The sequence below is a fragment of the Notamacropus eugenii genome, chromosome 1, assembly GCF_028372415.1.
Source record: "Notamacropus eugenii isolate mMacEug1 chromosome 1, mMacEug1.pri_v2, whole genome shotgun sequence".
Classification (NCBI taxonomy): domain Eukaryota; kingdom Metazoa; phylum Chordata; class Mammalia; order Diprotodontia; family Macropodidae; genus Notamacropus; species Notamacropus eugenii.
The window spans coordinates 515150764-515173985 of NC_092872.1; the positions used below are offsets into that span (position 1 = coordinate 515150764).

The 23222-nt window shown below is 40.4% G+C and overlaps 1 protein-coding gene across 7 annotated transcripts in view; it reads left to right on the forward strand.

Moving 5' to 3' along the window:
• Positions 1-23222, forward strand: part of NFATC2 (nuclear factor of activated T cells 2) — a 190241-nt gene continuing 167019 nt past the window's right edge. For 4 of the 7 annotated variants that reach the window (XM_072633543.1, XM_072633542.1, XM_072633545.1 and 1 more), the window contains exon 1: positions 14205-15366. In XM_072633543.1, coding sequence (XP_072489644.1) covers positions 15237-15366 — 130 coding nt within the window. In that variant the 5' untranslated portion in view covers positions 14205-15236. Of the gene's footprint in view, positions 423-14204; positions 15367-23222 lie in introns of those variants that run through there. The other 3 variants (XM_072633546.1, XM_072633547.1, XM_072633548.1) reach the window with 2 other exon arrangements.

Consider the following 23222-nt stretch of genomic DNA (forward strand, 5'->3'; position numbering starts at 1 on the left):
AAACCCTTAGTTTAGGAGATGGAGTGGATCCAATGGTTTCCATGGCACTAGATAAACAGGAGGAAACAGTGAGGGAATCCCGTTATTTTACAGCATTCAAAGACTATAAACACTCAGCGCTGGGAAGGAAGTCGCCTTTCCCTCTCTAGTAACCCAGATCTCAGACTACAGAACTGACTTCATTGCTTGAGGAGCTCAACTCAGTTCGGAACCTCCCGGGTTCCTCCTCAGCTTCCCAAGAGGAGAGCACAGGGCTCCCTCTCAATCAGCAGCCACTGGTTGAATATGGTTTAAAAAGAAGATTGATCCCCCCTCTCTTTTGCTCCTGATTTTTTTTTCCTCCTGAATCCAAATGCAGAGAGAGACTGCGTATAGATTGGTACACTTCCATCACCATCACATCATGAGGTCTATGGATCAAGGTAAAAATCTCACCATCTATTTTTTCTTTTTCCCTTTCCATCCCTTCTCCCACCCCTCCTTTTACCTTCCCTTTGTCTCCTGAAGATTGCTTCTATACCCTCTCCTCTAAGTTCTTGGGAGCATGTTTGGCTCCAGTGCTACTTCCCTTATTTCACATTGCACAGGTAGAAGTGAGGAGGTAAGGTGGACAGAAGGGAGAACCATTCTCTTCCTAAGGATGGGAGGGAAAATACAGGCTTAATTTAGACAATGTTCTATAGCTATGAAATTATAGATAACAACTCTTTCTTAGTAGCCCAGCCATAAGGATTTTCTTCTATACAAAACATCATGAGGGATCTCTTGCTAACTAACTGTTGGGCACTTAACCATTTCAATACCAAGGGTTTTTTACAAGTCTATTTTTAATTTTTTTTTAAAGTACAGGTAGCTCACAAGTTTTTCATTCTGTATTTTTCTGAAACAAACCAGGCTTGACATCCTAACACAGAACTTATTTTGAAGGTTGTTAGCTACTCTTGTAGTTTCAGCATCAGAGTATCTCAGGTGAATTCTGGTTATTGTTTTGCATTAATAGACATATATATACAGGCATATATATATGTATATATACACACACTTATATGTTTATATACACATGCACATAAGTGTGTATATATGTATGTGTATTTATAAATGTATGTGTATACATATGTATGCTATATATATATGCACATATACATATGCATATATATTGCATATGATTGCTGCTTTAAAGTGCAACGTACCATCAGTTTGTTTGGAGAATTAATTACAGTTGCATTTCTATGTTTTTTGCCTTCAGCATTTGCCCCAACACCATACCATTTGGAGCTGATGGACTAATTGGGTTTGCACTTTGTTCTGGCTCCAGTTTGTGAGAATGTGAGATAAAAATACTCCATCTGGTCTGGATTTTGTCGGGGTTTTAGTAATACAATCATAAATTGGGCTTTAAAAACTAGAAACCAGGGCAATCTGATCTCTTTTTCAGACAAGAGCTCCATGTACGGCATGGGGGCATTCCCGAGATGAAGAGATGGAAGAGTTAAGTGAAATCCATGGAGGAGGAGCTTGCTTCATGTCATAAAATCTGGGTTGAATGTAGTGTTTGTGCTCAGCATAGCCGATGAAGGTTCTTGGGGAAGAAATGACAATTTTAGTAAATAAAGCTGAGGTGCTTTTTCAGAAGCAGGATAAGGGTGAACGCCTCCTTGTTAGATGAGGTAGGAATGTGGGGCAAGCCTGCTTTTATGCCAGTTTTAGCTGACTTGAACCATTTAGGACAGGGTTATGTCCAAAAGATCAGCATTTTTGCCAGTACCAGTCAAGCCTGTTCTCCCTTTTTCAGTGGCCAAAGAAATATGTCCTTAATATAGCATCAATTATATGCTTCCAGATAGATGAGGTGACAGCTCTGCTTAGGCGGGGAAGTAACTTTACTCTCGTATGTACTGGGTCTTAACATTTGATGTTATGATGGGGCAGGACAAATGCCAAATCCAGCTCCCAGTCTGGGAGAAAAAAAAAGAGCATCCTTTTTATCCTGTGTGACCTAATAGGAGTTTCAAATTCTGTATGTGCTAAAACATAGCGAAGGGGAAAAAAACCTCTTACTCTAGACTTAAAAGCTGGATCTTTGGTTAGGTTTTGATGTGTCCATGTCCTATCCTTTGACTTCATGGACACGTGCAGAAGGATCTGTGTGCGTGTGTGAGTGGGAAACAAGGGCACCACATTGTTCTGTGCAAACCACACTCCACATGCCAAGCACAAATGTACACACATAACACAATACCAGGCTGGATTCCACATCAAAGGGAGCTGGAATGGGATGTCTAAAGAGGGCAGCGTCATCCGTGGCTGCCTCTACATTTGAGAAGCAGCCCAGGCCACCTTCATGTGAGGTCAGGGTAGCTATCTTAAGAGGGCTGCTGAATTCTACGTTTGCGTATGTGTGTATGCATGTCTATGTGTGTGTGTGTGTGTGTGTGTGTGTGTGCCTGCACGCAGACTGGAGGGTTATTAATAGAAAATTGAAATATTTGCATAGTAAGAAAATACTTAAGTTGCTGCAAAGCCTTATTAGAGAGTCTCTGGGACAAATAGAAACTATGAAAGATGTCTATTCACTTTTATCTGAAAGTACAATGTAGAGACCATTAGGGGTTTACATAGATAGAAAATACTTTGCTCATTTTAGGAAATGAACTTTTTTTAAAAAAAATTTCTCATAAAAGGGATCAGAAAAGGGCTTGGACTCCTGATTTTGCTGGTTTAGGGAAATCTCCAGGGAAGGAGACTCCTTGCATTAGTGCCAGTTGACACCTTTTCTGTAACTTCATAGAGACTTAGGGAGTTGCCTAGAGCTCTTCGAGATTAATGACAGACCTGGGATCACACAGCCAGTATGTGTCAGAGGGCTGACTTGAGCCTAGGTCTTCCTTACTCCTAGCTTTCTATCCAGTATATCAACTGTTTCTCTATTTCATCATAAAAGGATAAAGATAATGCCTTGAGTTCACATGAGTTGATTTTGCTCTAAAGATCACTAATTGTGTCTCGATAGCACCTCATGATTTTCAAGGCAGTCACATGGGTTACTCTTTAAGCCTTATGATTAGCCTGAGAGATAGGTAGGGGATGTTTTATTCCCCTTGGACAAATGTGAAATCTGAGGCCCAGAGAGGTGAAATATCTTTGGACAGTATTTTCAGAACCTCTTCTTTGGGGTCAATTGTATATGTCAATGTTAGGAGCCTTGACTAGGTTATCCATTGCCTTAATTCAGGCTTGCTGCCCCACCCCACAATATCCACCATGTTGATGAAGAAAGCCATAGCCACTCTTAACCTCTTAACCACTAAACCACTCCAATTTCTTTATCTCCATTTGTACAACAGAAAGGCCAATTCTCTCAAGGAGAGAATTCTGAATTTGTAATCAAAGGACTAAAGTGCAGGTCCCAATTTTGCCATGTAGGAGCTGTGTGGCCTTGAGCAAAGCACTCAGCTTCTCTGATCTTCAGTTTCCTTATATGTAGAGTAAGGATAATAATACTTTTACCACTTCCTTACAGTACTGTAATGAAAACACTTAGTAAGCCTATAAAATTTGGCTTATATTCATCACCATCACTAGACAATGAATACTCTCAGACAAAAAGCACTGGCCAACTTTAGGTAATAACACAGGCACCTTATAAAGAAAGCTATTTAACAAGAGTGGAGGGAATATAAACAAGGAGAAAGAACATTGGCTTTGGAGTCAGGATACCCCGATTAATAACCTAGACTTTGCCACTTGTGCCATTATAACACTGGGTAAGTCATATCCCCTCTTGGGGGGTCTTAATTTTCTTTTCTTTTCTGGAAATGTGGGGTCTGGACTTGATGATCTCTAAGTTTCTTTCTAGTTCTGACGTTCTCTGATGCTATTAAGAAGCTCTTTTTCATACTCTTAGCTGCCCTGGCCTTCCTGAATTTCTCATTCCAGCTGGGCTTCTTCTCATTATCATCAGCCTTTTGTCTGGATCCAAAAATGTCTGATTGTCTAATGCACATGTGATTAATATCACAGAAACAGAACTTCTAATGATAATGAGCAGCAGGCCCCTGGGAGTCTGAGGGAGTTGCTCAACATGACTTTAAGGATTAAGTTCTGGTCCTTCCTAACATCCATGTATACAAATTCAAACTATTGCCATTCCTTCCCTATATCTGGATTTCTTTAGAAGATGTTTTATTTCTTTCTGGGCATGAGTATTTGCATGACTGTGTATACCTGATGACTTATTGTTGATCTGTTTTACATGTAAAATCCACTTTTTTCTTCTTATAGTTGTTTTTCAGTAGTGGAAGGAGGTAAATTCACCATTTGCTTTGGTTTGCCAATAGAACTGCTATAAAAGTGACCCCTGGATTCTACACAGGTGACCTAATTCGACAATAACTTCCATTCTTATAGTAATTTAAGGCTTACAAAACATGTTCTTTATAACAACTCAGTAAAGTAGAGAGTGCAATATTATTATCCCCACTTTACAGAGGAGGAATCTAAAATTCAGGTAATGATAACAACTACTCATATGTCATCTTAAAATTCACTTAGTGTGAGATATTTAGTACAAATGTTTCCATCTCCTTTATTCCTCCCATTAATATCATATCATCAGAGTCTGGCATGCTTTTCACATTCTGGATAACAGACTGGCCAGTCCTTCTACTGGGTGAAATAACTCATATTTTTATTGTGCTTGAAGGTTTGTTTAGATAAAGTACTGTCCTTACAACAGCCCTGTGAGACAGTGCAAGAGAGAGATGGTGCAAGCATGAATGTCCCTGTTTTATTGATAAGGAAACTGAGGCTCAGAGAAGAACAGTTTGACCAAAGTTTCCAGTAAACCTGGGTTAGAGCCTATATTCAAACTCAGTTCTTCTGGCACCAAACTAAAGTTCTTTTCACCTCACCATCCATCAACAGTTCTTTTTTTGAATGCTCTTTTTGGGCCAAACAATTCAATTCAACTTTGCAGTTCAGTTCAGTAAACATTTATTAAGTACCTACTATGTGCCTGAAGCTATGCTAGGTGCTGGGAAAAAACAAAACAAAACAAAATCCTAAAGAGTCCCTGCCCTCAAGGAGCTTATATGTTACAGGGTGTCCCAAAGGTCTTAGTTTAGTCTTTAGCTTTTATAGCAATAAAACATCCTAAGACAGGATTGGGTAGGAGGCAAGCAACATGAACACAAATAAGTAAATATAAAAATAATTTCTGGTGGAAAAGCAAAATTTTAATATAAAAGTTTGTTAACAAGGACCAGTGGTTCCATAGCTTACAATGAAAGGATAGGAAAAACAATAAACAAAAATGAATTAAGTACCTACCACACATAAGATTGTGTACTAGACATTTAACCAGGGACAGGGGAAGAGCTACAACGAGAAAAAAAAGAGAAGATATCCATTCTCAAGGACCTTACAATCTAGTATGGAGATACAATAGATACACACAAATCTTTGATAGATCTCTGTATTGGTGCAGACCACAACCCATCACATCTTCTCACACTGTAGAATTCTTACTAATGTCCTTTCACAAATTCTGTGTACAGAATCTGTTTAATGTGCCAGAGGCTGCTTTCTCTTGGGCTAAAAAATGTATTTTATGTATTCCAATAAATGCCTGTTAGTCACTAACCAGTTGGGTGACTCTGGGCAAGTCATTTAACTTCCCTTAGCTTCAGTTTCCTGGTCTATAAAAAATGGGGATAAAAATAGCACCCATCTTCCAAGTAGTTGTCAGAGTCAAATGAGAGAATGAAAATGGAACTTTGCAAACCTTGAAGTGCTGTATAAAGCTAGCTAACTACTGTTATCATTATCATTACTAATTGCTATTTTGATCATCCTTTATTCCTTCTATGACTGTTCCATCTTTTCTAGTAAGACTCACCTTGGATGATTTCCTTTGACCATTTCTTGCACCCAGGTTATTACCGGTAACATATTGCTGCCTATTTATATCTACAATGGTTTTTTCCATTGTCCTTTTATTACATCTACCTACAATTTAGATTCTTCAAAAAAAAGTGTGGTATTGCATGACTCAGAGAAATCTAAAATCACTGAGAGAATACTGATGTTTATAAGATTGAATTCTGTGGTAGAGAGCAGATTGGCATTGTTGAAAGCAGGGTGAATACTAAAATAGAAAGAGAAATAATGATTTGAAATTCTCATCATGGATGCCCTTTGTATTACTGCATTTTGCTACCTCTGAATGAAGGATGAATGGAAAGATTAATAAGTAATGAATAACAAGGACCCAGCTTTTGAAATCAGATGTCACAAATCTGCAATAGAAGAAGGCTTAATAGTTTTTCATCTTCCTTCGATAGGGCTCAGCATGTGAGGGTTGTGGGATCAGAGAAGGTGGGCAGTGGTGATGATCCAGCATTGACTGTTTATATGGAGTACTCAGAGGAAGCTCAACCATTTGAGGGAATCCAAGGTACAAGAGAAGACAATGATGAAACAGTTAACCATTGAGTTTAGAGTGTGAGGAAGTCCTAAGTAGCCAGGAAGAAGCTGATGGACTGAATGAAGTGGTTGGGATTGGTTGGGCTATGAAAGATTCAGGTAAGGACAGAGAACATGTTTGGCAATGGAATGAAAACAATGGGAGATGAGATTGTGGTCAGAGAAGAGAGGCACTGAGTTACAGATCTTAAAGGGGAAGCTGTGATTAGTAATATGAGTTCCTGGATGCTGTGATGGCAAGTTCATGCTTCTGTGGAGTGGAGATGCACATATATGAGGTCAATGAGAATGAGGAACTGTGAGTTTAATTAGTCTGATGGCTTGCCTTCATGAAGGATGCTAAAGTCTTCAAGGAGGATGGAAGAGAGTAGAAATATAAGTTGGGGGCTGATATTATCTACTAAGGTGGAAGTGGGTCCTGTAGGGTAGTATCCCAAAATACTAATGATTTACAGAGAGGATAGTATAGACAAATGATATGGAATCTAAATAATAAGAAGTGAAGAGAGGTGGTGGGATGGTCAAGGAATAGCATAGGAGAATACCAGGTTGCTCCACATCATCTACTGAGTTGGGAAGAATGGATGATGATATCTCTAAAAGAAAGGCAAGCAGCGAATGTGGTGTCTGCATGGAAGGATTTTATTTAGGTTAAAGAAGAAGTTAGAAGGAGGGCAATAGGAAACAAGTCAAGGAAAAAGGAATGTTTATCCATAGTGGATAGTTCCCAATCTCAAACGGTAGTTGCATAGGGCCTATCAGAAAACAATAGGAGGTTGGAAGCCAGAAGGGAGAACAGAAATGGGGTGAAATATTAGGGCCTGACAGAGAGGAGACAAATAAATCATCTTACCTCTTTAATAATTATTTGAACTCTTGTATTGTTCCAGGGTTAGAATTAGACATGCCCCCTCCATAGTCTAATAATTTAAATGAATTTCTCATGCTGTAATATCTATTTAGAACATAAGCAGTTTTAGGACCATAACACTTCAGGGGATATGGATAGACAGATACCTATGAATGATTCAGTGGGAAAATGGTGATCTGAAAGAAATCTACATCCTGAAATCCTTTACTCTCTGTCTTTTAGGATAGTCACATCTCATGAAAATAGCTTTATGTATCCTGGCATGTACATGTGAAAACACAAACACATATGTGTGCACATGTACTTTAGGAATTAAGTCTCCCAGACAGTAGAATCTGACATAAACATCTGGAGTGTTAATGAATACCAAGGTGTACCTAAACTGTGGGGAGATAAAGTTTTTGGAACATGGCTAATAAAAAACTTGAATTTCTGGCTTAGACACAATTCTACATCCTGCTTTATGGTTGGGGAGGATTTCTTGTAATGTGAGTTTTCAGGACTAAAATTTTACACTGGGGATTTTAAAGTACATAATTATTGATGGTTAGTAATTACTCCTACTGGTAGAAATTCAGTTGATTAGCGTGGTTACTTAGAGTATAGGGTATGAAACTGAGGTTGGGAATCTTGGCTCCTTCTTCAGGGGTCTGTGATGCTCTCCTAGGCCCCCATCTGTAGACTTGCCTACCATTGGATACCAATAATAATAAAGAAGATTAGTGCCAAATGACTCACCTAACATCATCCATGATACTGTGACGTCTGAATCTGTGAAGGAATGACATCATTTCCCTAGGACACCTTGAGGAGAGGTTCAGGTTGCTGCAAGAGAAATGTTTTCTGTTTCAAGGTAAACAGTTTGTGCTCATAGAGTAAAGGCTGAAGCCAGAACTCTGGCTTACAAAAGGCAGGAGTGAAGACCTAACCAGGTGGCAGTGTCCCATTCCTTGAAGTGCCCTGCCAGAGACCTCTCCTTTTATCTACCTACCTACTTACCTACTTACCTAACTACCTATCCACCTATCCACCTATCCATCTATCCATCCATCCATCCATCCATCCATCCATCCATCCATCCATCCATCCATCCATCCATCCATCCATCCATCTATCTATCTATCTATCTATCTATCTATCTATCTATCTATCTATCTATCTATCTATCTCATCTGTTTATCTATAATTATATATTTATTTATTAGCTTTGCAAGTTAGGAGGCAATTCAGTCTGTGAACTCACAGCCCATGGCGTTTTCTTTCCCTGGTTACTCCCTGATGATAGGGTTGGATGATGCCAAAATGCATGCTTACAGTGCTTAGATTTGGAGAGACAGAAGGTTATCAAGCACTACTTTTAGCTAGTCAGTTATTTTTTAATGGCATTTTGGATAGGTTTTTTAACAGGGTGCTCAAGATAGAGGGTATAATGCTTTATCCACTAGTTCATGTAGCATCACTTAAGGTCTTTTTCTTTGATAGTTATCATTGTTCAAGATGCTTTAGAGCAGGAATTCTTAAGGTGGTATCTGGGTTCACAAAAGGTCAATGGACAAATTTCAGGTGGTCTGTGAAAGTGGATGAGAAAAAACATATCTGTATTTTCACTAGCTTTTGATTTCCTTTCTAACACCATATATTTTAGGTTGTACATTTAAGACTATTATTCTGTAAAGGGTCCATAGGCTTCACCAGATTGACAAAAGGGTCTTAACACAAAAGATTAAGAACCTCTACTTTAGAATTTCAAGTAGATCAAGATACTCAAAGGTATTTTCGATATCTCAGTAACTCTTAGAACTGAAAACAGTGTTCTAGATATGGTCTGATCAGGACTGAGGTTTTAGTGGGACTACATCCCATCTTCCTTTTCATATTCCTTGTTACTTCTTTGGCTTGTGTAACACTGATCTCTCCTGATTCTCCTTTTATCTCTGCGGGCCTTAGTTCCTTATCCTTCTTCTACCTCCTAAGTACACTTAGGAGAGAGGTGCCTCTCTCTCACAAGACTCTGTCCTTGTTTCGCTCTCTTTCCCTCCTCTTCCCTCTCCTTCCCTTCCCTCTCCTCCTTTCCCTCCCCTCTTCTCTTCCTTTCCCACTCTTCCCTCTCTTTTTTCTCCTTCTCTCTTCTTGTCCTCCTTTTCCTCTTCCTCCTCTTCCTTCATCTCTCTCTTTTTCTCAATTTCAGTTATCTCTCTGCTCGTATGAATCCTAAAGCTCTAGCACTATTTGATTTAACTTTATCTGTTTCTTGCAAAACTGGTCCTTTCTTCCAAACTTCCCTATCATTCTCTAGCATCAAAACTTGAAACTTTGGAACCATTCTCTTCCTTTTCTCTCACTCCCTACATCAAACCAGTTATAAAGTTCTATTAATTCTGCCTTCACAATTTTTTTAAAATCTATTTCCTTCTTTCCATTCATGTTGCTGCAATCTTAGTTCAAATTCTAATCATCTGTTGCAAAGATAGCAATAATAGACTTCTAACCTCTAATTTCTCCTACATCCAAACCATCTTTTATGTACCTGACAAAATAATTTTCCTAATGCACAATTCAGACCATACTACCCCCACACTTAAAAACCTTTAGTGGCTCCCTATTACTTGTAAAACAAGCTTTAAACTCTTTAGCCTAGTATTCCTGACTTTTAATAGTCTGGCTCCAACCCACCTTTCCATCATTATTTCATAGCACTTCCCTTAAAATATGTATTGCAGCCAAAAGAGATTATTCATTGCTGTCCAAACTTATCCCACTTTTCCCCAATTCCATGATTTTGAGAATCCCAATCTCTATTGGCATCTTTCCCCTTCTGCCAGGCCCATCTCAGGTGCTACATCCCTGGAGCCCCTCAACTAGAAGTGATGAATTTTAATCTCTCAGATCACTCTGTTTGACCTCCCAGTGCAATGAATCATGTAACCTATCTCTTGTTCATATCCGTGTCTTAATCTAATCTTCTTGGTAAAAGTGAATTTATTAAGCTAAGAAGGTCTTAGCCTCTGGTGGAGAAATAAATGCTTACCATTTTCATTACTTTTTGTATGGATCCCAACCCCAACCAAATCTTGAATTACTCTGAAGTCTTGGATCTTGGGTCTCATCACTTGGTAAGTTGTCCTAGCCTGATTTCAAGAAAAGACATTCAGGCTCCCCGGAATCTTGGAACAGTTCATTAGGAGAAGGAGAGGTCCATGGACCTCTTCTTACCTACAAAGAGTCAAAAGTAGGGAAGATTGTTCCACTGTAGTGGTAAAACAGAGGAGTATCTAGATCCATGGTTCTCAAGGGATGAATTTTGCTAGATTCACTACAAAATCTTGGATCCTATGTTATTACAGATTAAAAAATGTCAGAAGTAATTTTCAATATAATTTTTACTTACCCAGCATATTTAGAGTGATAAGTATAATATTCTCAAGATAAATAAAACTTGCCTATCACATGTATGTACTAACTTTAAAAAAATCAGATCTCGAATTTGACAAGAACTCAGCAAAATAGTTATTCTTGTTGAAGGGAAACTGCATGCATAAATCTCTGTACTCTCTTCTAGTGTTGCCAAACTAAACTTTCAGTGTGGCCAGATTCCTCCTTAAGTGTTGCAAGCAATAAAAAGTTTGACTGGCACCGGTCTAGGTACTGAGAAAGGGTTTTAGGAGGTGATCTGAAAACTTTTAGTACATATCTGGGGCATATATTACTGAAGATGGAATTTTTGGTCTGTGTCTGTCTTTCATTCTCTGTATGGCTGGTCAGTGCCAGCAATACTTATTGCATACTACACTAGAGATGGTTAAAGTTTTTTTTTTTACTTGGTTAAGCTAAATTTATCTCCATCATGCAAAGGTTAAACACTACAGCAGAGAATCTGAGAATTTTAGAGTAGGGAGGAATCTTAATGAATGAGCATATTGGCTTTGGCAACTCAACCTTCTCCTCAATCTATCTTCCGTATTAGTTCTTCTTCTTGCGTCCTCTTACTGCCCCACATAAGACTAATCTCTTCACCATCTCAGATATCATCTCTTGAATATGTCATCAAACTCCTGAAGCAGATGATTCCATTGTTAGCACTAAGCCTAAAGAAGCTTTTCTGAAATCTGCCTCTCTCTAAGTTCTACCGCAGACACTCGCAATGATCACATGGTGACCAGAAGAAGCAATGCAAGGACACTGTCAAGGTCTCCCTCAAGAACTTTGGATTTGATTATGCAACATGGGAGACACTGGAACAGAACCACTCAGCATGGTGTGCCCACATTAGAAAAGGTGCTGTGCTCTACGAGCAAAGCAGCATTGAGATAACACAAAGGAAACATAGGATGCGTAAATTTGGAGTATCCACCCCAAATGTTCACACGGACTATATGTGCCCAATCTGTGCTAGAGCATTCTGAACTTGTATTGGTCTGATCAGCCACAGTCAGACACACTGAAACTTGAGTTTAACATGGTGATGTCATTTTGGTTCTCTTTGAGAACAAAGGACAAAAACCAATCAACTGCAGAAAGTAGTTCTGCTTTTCAGGGCCAAGGAGAGCAATTCTGATTATTCTTCCATAGGACACAGTCCTTAGAACATCTGAGGATGGTGAGTCAATTCCACAAGTTTAATCTAGGCTAAATAGTTTTCAGTTCCTTCAGCTGATCCTTCTATGATTGTTTTGAGTAATTTCACCATCTTAATTATTCTCTTTGGGATCCACTCCAGCGTACTAATGTTCCTCTTAAAATTTGTCTCCCAGAACTGAATACAATTCTCCATATATGGTCTGACCAGGGCATTGTACAGCAGGACTTTCATCTCTTTCTTATTCTGGACAAGGCAGCCCAAAATTAGAATTGCATTTATGGCTGCCACATCACAGTGTTGACTAATCCTAAACTGGAAGCCAACAGACCCCATAGCCTTCTAAATATTTGTCATATTAATGGCTCTTAAGAGAGTCAGTGTGATATAGTATAGGGCTTGCCTTTGAACCGAGAAGACGTGGGCTTAAGTCCTTGCTCTCTGACACATACCATGGGCAGGTGCTCAGGGTCACCTTCACACTATGATGAAATATCAGATGAAGGATTTAGGGGAGGAAGATTCTTCACAAAGTTTGCCAATATTAGACCTGCCCCCACATTTCTCAGGATCCTTACAATCTTTGTCATCTTTGCAAAGACGAGAAAATATTAGGGATTGAGAGCAGTTAGGTGGTGCAGAGTGCTAGGCCTTGAGTCAGGAAGACCAGTATTTTTGACCCTGAGTAAATCATTTAACCTCTGTTTGCCTCAGTTTCCTCATCTGTAAAATGAGAATGATAATAGCACCTACCTACCAGGGTTGTTTATGAGAATCAAATGAGACAATAATTGTAAAGGACTTAGCACTTAGCCTGGCACACAGTAAGCATATATAAATATTAGCTATTGTTATTATAATGTATGAACATATTGTGTCTGGAAGGTTGGTGGCTAATCACTCCTGAGCCTTCCACCACTTTGTAATCCTCAAATGGGACTGATGTGATCTTGCGTTCTTTTGGATTCTAGAATAAGATAGAAGCTTTCCTCAACTTTGCAACAAAATAGTAGGAACTCCAGGGACATTCTTAGCCCTGCTGTAAATCAGCTTAGCAATAAGAAAAGTAGTTAAGCAGAGGCAGGGGGAACCACCTGTCAGGGATAAAATAGATGAGATTTCTACAGAGATATAGTGAATGATATATAGTATAGTGAATGATACTGGCTCTGGTTAGAGGGAACCTGGATTCAAATTCCAACTCTGACACTATCAAAGTCACTTGTGTGACTTAGGCAGGTCGTTTATCTTCCCTGAACTTCAGTTTCCTCACCTGTAAAATGAGGAGGTTGGACTAGAAGGATTCTGAGGTCCCTTCTAGCATTAGTTCTATGATCCTATAATCTTGTATCAGACAGACACTGGACACTCTAAGTACTCACAGGAAGTCAGAGCAGAGCCTCAAAGCCATAGACTCTCAAGAGTTGGCAGAGACCTCCAAGGCCACTTAGTACAACTCTTTTGTGAATTCCTTCTACATTTTCCCAAAGTGGTCATCCAGCCTTGTCTTGAGGACCTCTAATAAGAAGCAAGTCAAGACTTCTCTTTCCCCCCACCACTTAAAAATATTTTACTTTTTCCAACTACATGTAAAGATAGTTTTCAACATTCACTTTTATAAGATTTGAGTTCCAAATTTTTTTCTCCCTCCTCTTCCCCCCTCCCCAATCTGATATGGGCTATAACCTGTACAATCCTATTAGACATATTTCCACCTTAGTCATGTGAAGTCAAGGAGGTTCACTCCATATTTGGTTAACTAATTGTTAAATAGCTTTTCCTTACACAGAACTCAGTAAACCTGCCTCTCTGTCTTCAGCCCATCCATCCCATTTTTGCTCTAGGGCAAAACAACAAGTTTAATGGCTTTTCCCAGAGACAGACCTTCAACTATTGGAAGGTAGCTATCACATCTGCTCCCCCTTCCCCACCCCATCTTTTTATCTCCAAATTAAACAGTCTCATTTCCTTTAACAAATCTTCATCATAAGTCTGAAATTCTTCCATGTCTTCTTGTTCTTCTCTCAATGCCCTTCAGCTTGTCCATAAAATTTCTAAAATGTGGTGATCAAAGCTGACTACAACAGGGCAGGTTTCAGTAGAACCAACCACCTGTATTCTGGGCATACAGCCTTTTTTAATGCAGCAGTTTGAGATTCCATTGAGCTTCCTTCCTTCCTTCCTTCCTTCCTTCCTTCCTTCCTTCCTTCCTTCCTTCCTTCCTTCCTTCCTTCCTTCCTTCCTTCCCTCCTTCCTTCCTTCCCTCCTTCCTTCCTTCTTTCCTTCCTTCCATCTTTCCCTCTTTCTCTGCTTTTTTTCTTTCTCTTCTCTCTCTTATTCCTCCTTTTCCCTTCTTTCTTTTTCTCTGCCACATGGCATACGCAATCCACTAAAATCTCTAGATTTTTTTTTAAAGGCACTTTAGAGATCATTTAGTTCAATCCTAAGCTTTTCCAATCATGAGATTCCAGAACTCCACAAGTGTTAACTAGCGGGGGTGAAGTAGGGGACATAGTCTTGGGGGAGTAGAGAAGATGGGCAAAGAAGTCGAACAACTGGTTCATGACTTCAGTTCTACTGTGTAACTTTGGGCACTCGCTTCAGCTCTCTGGGCTCCAGCTCACTCTTCTGTCAAACGAGAGCCTTGGGTAGATGACCTCTAAGGTCCCTTCTAGCTGTCAGATCTTGTGATCATGTGTTTGCCGCTTAGGTAAAACCTAGGAAATCGCTAGAGCAAGAGGATTAGAGGAAGAAAGGTCTAAGCCGGGGCAGGCAAGACACCCCTCTCCTGACGGGGTACTCGAACCCTTGGGTCCCGGGCGGGCGGGCCCCGCCTCTGGCTGGTGGGGCTGTCCTGTCCCCGCCCCGGGGCTGTTGCAGCAGGTGCTGCTCAGAGCAGGAAGCTGCCTTAGCAGCTACTGTTCAGCCGGCACCCCGCACCCCGGGCTTGTCACAGCGCTGCTCCCGGAGCCAGGACACGCCGCCACGGGGATCCCCGACTCCGCCAGCGAGGACCCCTGTTCGCCTGCACGTGCGCCGCGGGGACCCCGGACACCAGCCAGCGGAGCGAGTGACCCCGGCCGGCCACATCGCCCTCCCTGCCAGGGGCTCCCCGGGCTTCCCGGCAGCTTCCTCATCCCTCAAGCCCACGACGCCTAGAGCGGACTGGGTGGCGGGGCACGAGCAGAGCAGGAGCCAAGTCCTCAGGTCTTGGTGGGGACTTTTTTCTTGCACTCTCCCTCACTCCGCCAGCCACTTTCGTCCGTGCCCTTCAGGCTTGGGATCTCTCCTCTCCGGCCCCACGAGATGAGTGGCACAGAGAAGGATCCGGATTTGGACCAGAGGGGGGACCCGGGCCCTGAGCCCGCGGAGAGCCCCCAGGTCGAGTTTGACTTCTCCATCCTATTCGAATATGATTATATGAACCCCGTGGAAGGTGGGTGGCGGCCCCGCGCCGCGCGGGGCCGGGAGGGCTGGGCTGTCAGACTGGGGCAGGCAGCAGGCGGCAGGCGGGGCTCCGCTCCGGGCTGGCAGCCAGGGCAGGGGGCCGGGGCACGCAGGCCGCACCCGTCCCCTTTCCCTGGGCTGCAGCCGCTCTCTGCAGACCCTGGGGGCCGGGGCTGTTTCTCCTTCCCGCACCAAGGTGAGAAGGAGGCGGCAAGGCGGGCACTGAGCTTCGCATTCTCTCATTAACCCTTAGAGGACGAGAGGAGCGCGCCTGCTTCTGCCCGGGTTGGGGCGACGGACTGAAGCTCCCTTTCCTTTGGGAAGAGCCCGAGTGCCTCAGGCCGGTGGTGCCCTCTGGCCAGGCTAGGTAATTGTGAAGCAGCACCTTCCGCAGAGCCAGTCATGGCCCGTTGGTATCTGAGGTGGCATGATGTGGTGGTAACGCTGGCTGCAATTGGTATTGGAGGATGTGTGTTCAAATTCTGCGTCTGCTCTTTATTTCTATTCTTGATGGCTTTCTGCAAGCCACTTCTCTGGTCTGAAAAATGAGGGAGTTGGACTAGATTTCTAAGGTTCCTTCCACGCTCAAATTCCATGATAACAATAATGAACATTTATATCACACTTCAAAATTTATAAAATTCTTTGCAATCTTATTTGAACAACTTTCAAATTTATACTACAGGTATTATTATCCCTTTTGAAATATGAGGAAACTGAGGCACAGGGAAGTTTACCCCATGGTCACACAGCAAGTATTGGTGGTAGGATAGGAACACAGTTCTCTTAAGTCCCTTTATCTCTACAGTCCCTTCCAGCTCTAAAATCTTATGATTCAAATGTTGTAAAATTAAAATTTTGAAATTGTAATATTAAAACTTTTTAGCATAATATAATACAAATGCAAAATATAATACAAAAGGAAATGGAGGCTAGTAAGTAGTACTGGGCATAGTAGGAAGGATGGAGAAGAGTATATTGAGAAGGAAAAGTCCCAATTGAGCTTAATGGACACCATTCCAATGAGCTGCCAATCCTCTCATTTAGCCTATTAGACACTGGCCAGTATGGCTTAAGTCCCTGGTTGTTTATGCTTCTGTAGAGCCCAAGGAAGAGGTTAAATGTGATGGCAGCTCTAAAGGTGGTTTTCCTTAGTTGTTTTGAGGCCAGCCCATTTCCTCCCAGTGCTCTGTGGCTGCGTGTATCATTCAAATCAGTGAGTGGAGAGTGATGAGCTAACTTCTTAAATAGTTTGTGCAGTGCATTCTTCCTCCCTTGATGATGGGAGCTAGCCTTGTGTTAAGGCTCTTCAAAAAAAAGCGATTTGCCCTCCCTCAGGGTTGGTAATTGGTCTGCTCCTGCATGTGTGTAATTAGAGCCACTGGGACTTTCCCACTCTGCGAGGTGCTAAGCTCAGATTGGTCACACTGTACAATCATAAGAGTATTCAGCAGAGGGAGGGGGAGGCATCCTCTTTGGGTTTTGTTAGTTAACAAGTTCCCCTGACAAGGGCTGATTTACAAGGCCTCTGAGAAGAGGAGGCTTAGTATGTTTGACAATATTGACCAGCTTAAAGACTGTGACAGGTTTTGAAGCATGCTTTCTGGCAGTGTGTAATGATTCCAGTGGAAATCCTTTCAGTAGGAGAACAAATCTTTCACACATACTTCTGTTTGTTTTTCTTCTGGTGGGTAGAGTTAGTGCTCAATCAGACTGGCTACAGAGCTTCTTGAGAGCAGAGGTAGTCTTCTGTCTCCTTATCCCCTGTAACACTTAACACAGCAGGTGCTTAAAATACTCAAAACCTTACAGTTGGAAGCAACTTTAGACTATAGAACTGCAAAGCTGAAAAAGGCCTGAGAGATCATCTTGTCCAGCCGTTCTCCAAGTATGGTCTGGAAACCTCTGAGTGTCCCTGAGACCCTCTAAGGGACTTGGACAGGTCAAAACTATTTTCATAATAATACTAAAATGTTTAGATATTGACTAAACAAATATCTACATTTCCAACCCACGCAAAGCAATACTGTTTGGGAGGAGTTCTAAATGATTTTTCAGAGTGTAAAAGGGTTCTGAGATCAAAAAGTGTGAGAACCACTGGCCTAGTCCCCTACCTTCACTTTGTAAATGGAGAAACCGAGGTCCAGTTTTGTTGGTGTTTGACTATAGAAAGTTTATTCTTTCCATTATCAACATCCATTCTACCCTGAGAGGTATCTGACTCTATTATGTTTGCCATCAGTTGAATGTGTGGAAATGGTAATTAGTATTAATTTTGTTTTAGCCAAAGATGGAAATAATTAGCATGTGAAGGAAAACAGCATTCTAGAATCGCAATCTGGAGAGTGTTCTTTGCTTTGAAAAGATACCATTGAGAGTCTGCAAACGGTCCAAGCTAGCATCACAGGTATCTATAGTCATAGACTATGAGACCCTAACTCCCAGAGTGCATAGAATATGAGTCTGGAGTAAATTGCTCCAGATGTTCAGCTTCTCTAACACTGCTGCACGGAGAGTAATGCCAGCTTTTCTCCATTTGCATGTTGATTCTCCGGAAGGACTGTGGCCACCTCAGCTTCTTAGGTCCTCCAGTTCCATGTGGTTGTTGCTTCCCTTTGCTTTTGGACTTCATCTCAAACCATGGTGTTGTTAATAAAAAATATTTATAGCTCACTCATAACTCCAGGAATGTGAACATTGCAGAAATTGAGTCAACCTAATTGATTGTTGAATGTTTTATGTTAAATAGGAAAGGGACAGGGAAAGACAGGTAGTCATGGTGAATAGATCACTGGATTTGGAATCAGGAAACTCTGGATTCAAATCATGCCTCAGATACTAGCCATGTGACCTTGATTAAGTCACATAACTTCCCTCAACTTCAGTTTCCTTATCTGTAAAATAGATAATAATCTCTTACTTCACAGGGTTGTTGTGAGGATCAAGTGAGGTGACATATGTAAAGCATTTTGTAAACTTTAAAACACTATATAAATGTTAGTTATTATTATTATCATTGGGACTGGATCTGTCATTTTACTAGTAAAGGGAATTCCTTCTACCAGTGCAGATTGGTATCTTCCCTGCAATTTACAATCTTACAGAGTTGCTTAGAATACAGAAAATAAATGACTTGCCCAGAGTCACACAGCCAATTTCTGTCAGAAGCAAGACTTGAACCCATTTCTTTATCCATTATATCATCATGACTTTTTATGTTAAATGACCCAAAGTTTTTCTTCACTGAGAAGGCTTGTGGGCTTTCCTAGAAGTCGTGTCTCTTCTTTATAGGATTCAGTTTAATCCCACAAAGATTTATTAAACATCCCTATGGAGCAAAGCACTGCATATATGTGCATGCATGCACACATATATGTATATATTTGTGTATGTACACACATATATTTATATATTTGTGCATGTACACACACATATATATGAATCTAATAGCATTAAAAGATTTGCAAACCCCTGTGAGTCAAGTGCTATTATTATTATTTTAATTTTACAAATAGGGAAAATGAGACTTAGAGTAACTTACCCATCATCACACAACTAGCCAATGTCTGAGATGTGTTTCTTGAGTCTAAGTGTTTTACTATGGCATGTTGCCTCTCAAGTATTCTAAGCGTGGTCCCATTTGAAATGGAAGACCCACTAGATGACTTTATATTTGGAAGAATAATTTTAAACATTCTGAAAGACAGCTTAGAGCTCTAATTCTTTTATATTTGCATGTTCTTTAGGTAGCTTATTAATTCTTTCATCCTAAATACAGCTATTTATATATGTAGTGTTATAAATCAGATATATATGTATATGAATATACATTTTACACACACACACACAAAGAGGCAGCATGGAGATCTAGGTTCAGGTTCATGTTGGTGCTCTAGACGTTTCTCTGAGAACATTGGTTGTAGAGAAGATGATGGTGTACTTTGGAGGAGGAAGTTTTCTCATCTCTTGGTACTCTGTATCAGTGAAACTACAGGTCCATATTCCACCCCCATCCCCCAGAGTTGGTTAATCTTTCTAGTTTTTGTCTCAGCTTAGGCAGTTAACTTCCAGATAAGCCATATCTTCTTGTATCACTCATCTTCTGGCATATTGTGACTGAACATAAAAAAGGACAATGTGTTGTAAATAAATAGAAAATGTTAGTCAAAAGATCCAGGTTATAGTCCAAGCTCTTTTGTTTACTAATGGTGTATAACCCTGGTGAATCGCTTCTTCTTTCTGAGGTCAGTTTTTTCATCTATAAAATGAAGGCATTGAAGTGGGTGAGCTCTCTTTTCTAGCTCAAATATGAGTCTATACTGTCAATCAGACTTTGCGATTTATATGATGAAGTCGGGGAAGGAGCATGGCACACTAGAAAGACTGCTGGATTTGGAGTTGGATATTCAAATCCCAGCTCTACTATTTACTGACTGACCCTAGCAAATGACTTCACCTCTCCAGTTCTCATCTGCAAAATGAGGGAGCTGTGTGTTCACTTTAAGATCCCTCCCAACCTTTCAACCTATAATTCCACTTTTATTTCTTGGAGACTGATTTCATGGGTCAAAACTTGAATGCCTGTTTCAGTAGCACTGTCTTTTAATGCTTTAGTAAACCATTGTCTGGCTTGCTGCCCAATGGTTTACAGTCCTGGTCAGAATTTGTAATTTGAAAACTCACCATTACAAATTTTAGGGGTTCTTAAAACAGTTTCATTCTGGATAAGCTATTTTCTAGCAGGCATGATAAACACTTGTAGTATTATACTAAAATGTTATTATCAATGCTAGATTAAGAACAGGCTGAGTTTGATAAAGAATGTCTCAAGGGAGTAGCTACATAGGTGAAATAAATAATGGAAGGAAATAATTTTTTTTATATAGGAATCTAATGGATTAATCTCAGTTTCATCCTTTAAAAAAGTGCAAATTGCAAATATTTTGATGTTATGTAATTGCAATTAGACATGCAATACAGTGTCTTTGAAGAAATTATTGAAATTTCAAAGTATCCATACTTGAATGTTCAGCCAGCATAATAGCTCATCATATTCTACTTATAGATGCCAAAGTGCTGCTTACCACCAATAATTTCTACAGTTTTTCACTTTTAAAATTTGTTTGTGCTTTGAAAATTTAATCTGTTTACATTTCAAGCTATGAAAACACAATGTTAAAATAATTGGTGTCATGAAAAAAGCACTGGATTTTCAATCAGAAAACCTGAGTTTGGATTCTAAATCTGATAGTTGCTCACTATCTAAATGACTTTACGCTAGTCACTTGATCTCTCTTGTATTTAAGTTTTCCATCTGTAAAATGAGGTCATCAAACTAGGTCAGAGCTGTCAAACTCACTACCTGCCCTGAAATGCCCAAATGGAACTGAGCCAGATTAAAATGTACTTGGAAAATGTTTAACAAAACACATACAAATACAATATAACAGATAATGTTAACTAGTTGTTTTCTAAATCAATATGCAATCAGTGAGGGTTCCTTTTGAGTTCAACAGCAGTTGATTTCTAATGTCCTTTTTAGCTCTAAACCTATGATTTGATCAATTCAAGATTCATCCTTTATTGAACAGAATCAGGTGCTTATGACCACCAAATACCATATATTGAATGAACCTCCTCTGACTATTAGAACTTTATATTTTGGCTGGGAAGTTAGTGACAGCCTCTCCATTGATAATGATGGTAGAGGAATCATGGAGACAATCATCCAGCTACATAATCCAGATTCTTCCCTCTACAAACTGACACTGTAGCCAAGGTATTTGGGAAAGACCTTGTAGCCCAAGTTTGTTCCCCTCAATAAATATGAAATTTCCATTCTTCAGTAGTGACTCAGTTAAGCCCTGATCACATCTATGGCAATAACCGCTTTGCCAAATTGAACCCAAAACATCAGGTCTCTGTATAGAGACAGGCATCATGTGTTAGCAGATAAAATAATGGAATTGTAGTTAAAAAAAACAACAACTTGGGTTCAAATCTTGGTTCTGCCATATACTGGTTATGTGGCCTTTGTTCCTTCACCTCTCTGAGCTTTGTCTATGAAATGAGTGGATTGAACTATTTTATACCCTAGGTCTCATTTAGCTCTAAATTTCATAAAAAAATTATAAGAAAGAAAATACTCTTGAGCTCTGAACCCCTTTGACCTTGACTAGTCTATGACATCTTTCTTGTACAGTACAACTAAGAAGGAAAACAAGCTACAGATTGGGGTTACACACATCCTGACCCTAAATAGGCCAGATCCTCACTTAGCAAGAAATGAGGCCAAGAAAGAGATATTTAATGATGTGAAAGACTGTTTGGATATCCTCCATCTTCAGGTTGGTGTAAAGAAGACAGGACTGATTCTGAGGACAGATAACTTCTCAACCCACTTATACCTCTAATTAGCTTTGAGGTGTAGGACAAGAAATCACTCCTCGCGCTGACTCTTAATTTCCCTTTTTGTAAAATAAGAGAGTTGGGTTAGATATGGTCTTTAAGGTCCCTTGTAACTTTAGTATTTTATGTTCTCAGTTCTTGTCCATCTCTAATATTCTTTGCTCTAAGGTCTTGTCCTGCTCTAATGTTCTGTGGTTCTGAGTTGAATCCATTCTTAGTTAACTGATGACTAGATATTTGCAGGTAAGTCCTTAAGGTATAACCTTTGGCTGGGATTTTGGTATTTTAAATGAGTTCCCTTTGCCACCAGAAGGCCCTTGGAAAAATTGGAAACACTTGTAATAGCAAATACTCTATACACGGAGACGGTCCCAGCTCTTGACTTGAACCCTTGGATAGGATTCTAAACCCAAGTTGTTCAGTCTCTACATGCAATTCTGTCTTTAAATTATATTCTGGTCATGTACTACTTAATATTGCCATAGAATTATGGGCCTTTGCTTGGTTGGGTATGGGAGAAGGCTAAAAGAAAGTCTTCCATCCCCTACAGGATGTGAATGGGATTCCCTTGTGACTCCTCGGGTCCCATTTTCAGATGACTTAACCAATCAGAGAAGGCTTGGATCCTCTTGTCCAACAGTGTCCCATCTCTGCATATGGTCGTTGTGAGAATTCAGGCCTGCTGGTGGCTCTTACCTTGGGACCAAATGAAGCCTCCCTTGGAAACTGCATGTGATGCTGTGGCTCCCAGACAGGAAGACCATCTCCTTTTCCTTCTTCCCTGGCACAGGGGGTAGATTCAATGACTATACAACTTAGGCAGCCAACTCAGGCTTCTATGGGGAAGCTGACCTAGAGGTTAGAGTTCTACCAGATTGTAGACTGACTGAGCTAAGGGAAAACACACCAAACTCCTGCCCCCCCTCTCCCCCATACCCCACCCTCATCCACTATCACCACCACTACCACTGACAATAGCAACACCAATCTCTCGGAACAGAACTCGAACCCACTTTTATTTACTGTGAAGAACATGATATTTCACTGCTGAGAGTTACTTATCTTCCTGGTTCCTGCTGATTGTTCAAGTCAGAGTCAGGCTGTCCCAGCAGGTATATATTTTCATTGGGAAGCTCTGTATGATTTTGGGAACACCAGAATTGAAAGAGCGGCCTTCAGTCTTTTTGAAAATAAAAAGGACAGAAAGGCAAAGTGGAAACTACTGAACATAATACGAATGATTAATGATGGGAGTCTTAGAGAATAGTCCTTCCTGATTTTACAAAGCATTTTCTAGCTAGTTAGTACAGTGGTTAGAGTGCTGGGCTTGGAGTCAAGAAGACCAGACACTTCTTAGCTTTGTGATTTTGGACAAGTCCTTTAATCTCTGTTTGCCTCAGTTTCTTCATCTGTAAAATTGAGATAATCATAGTATCT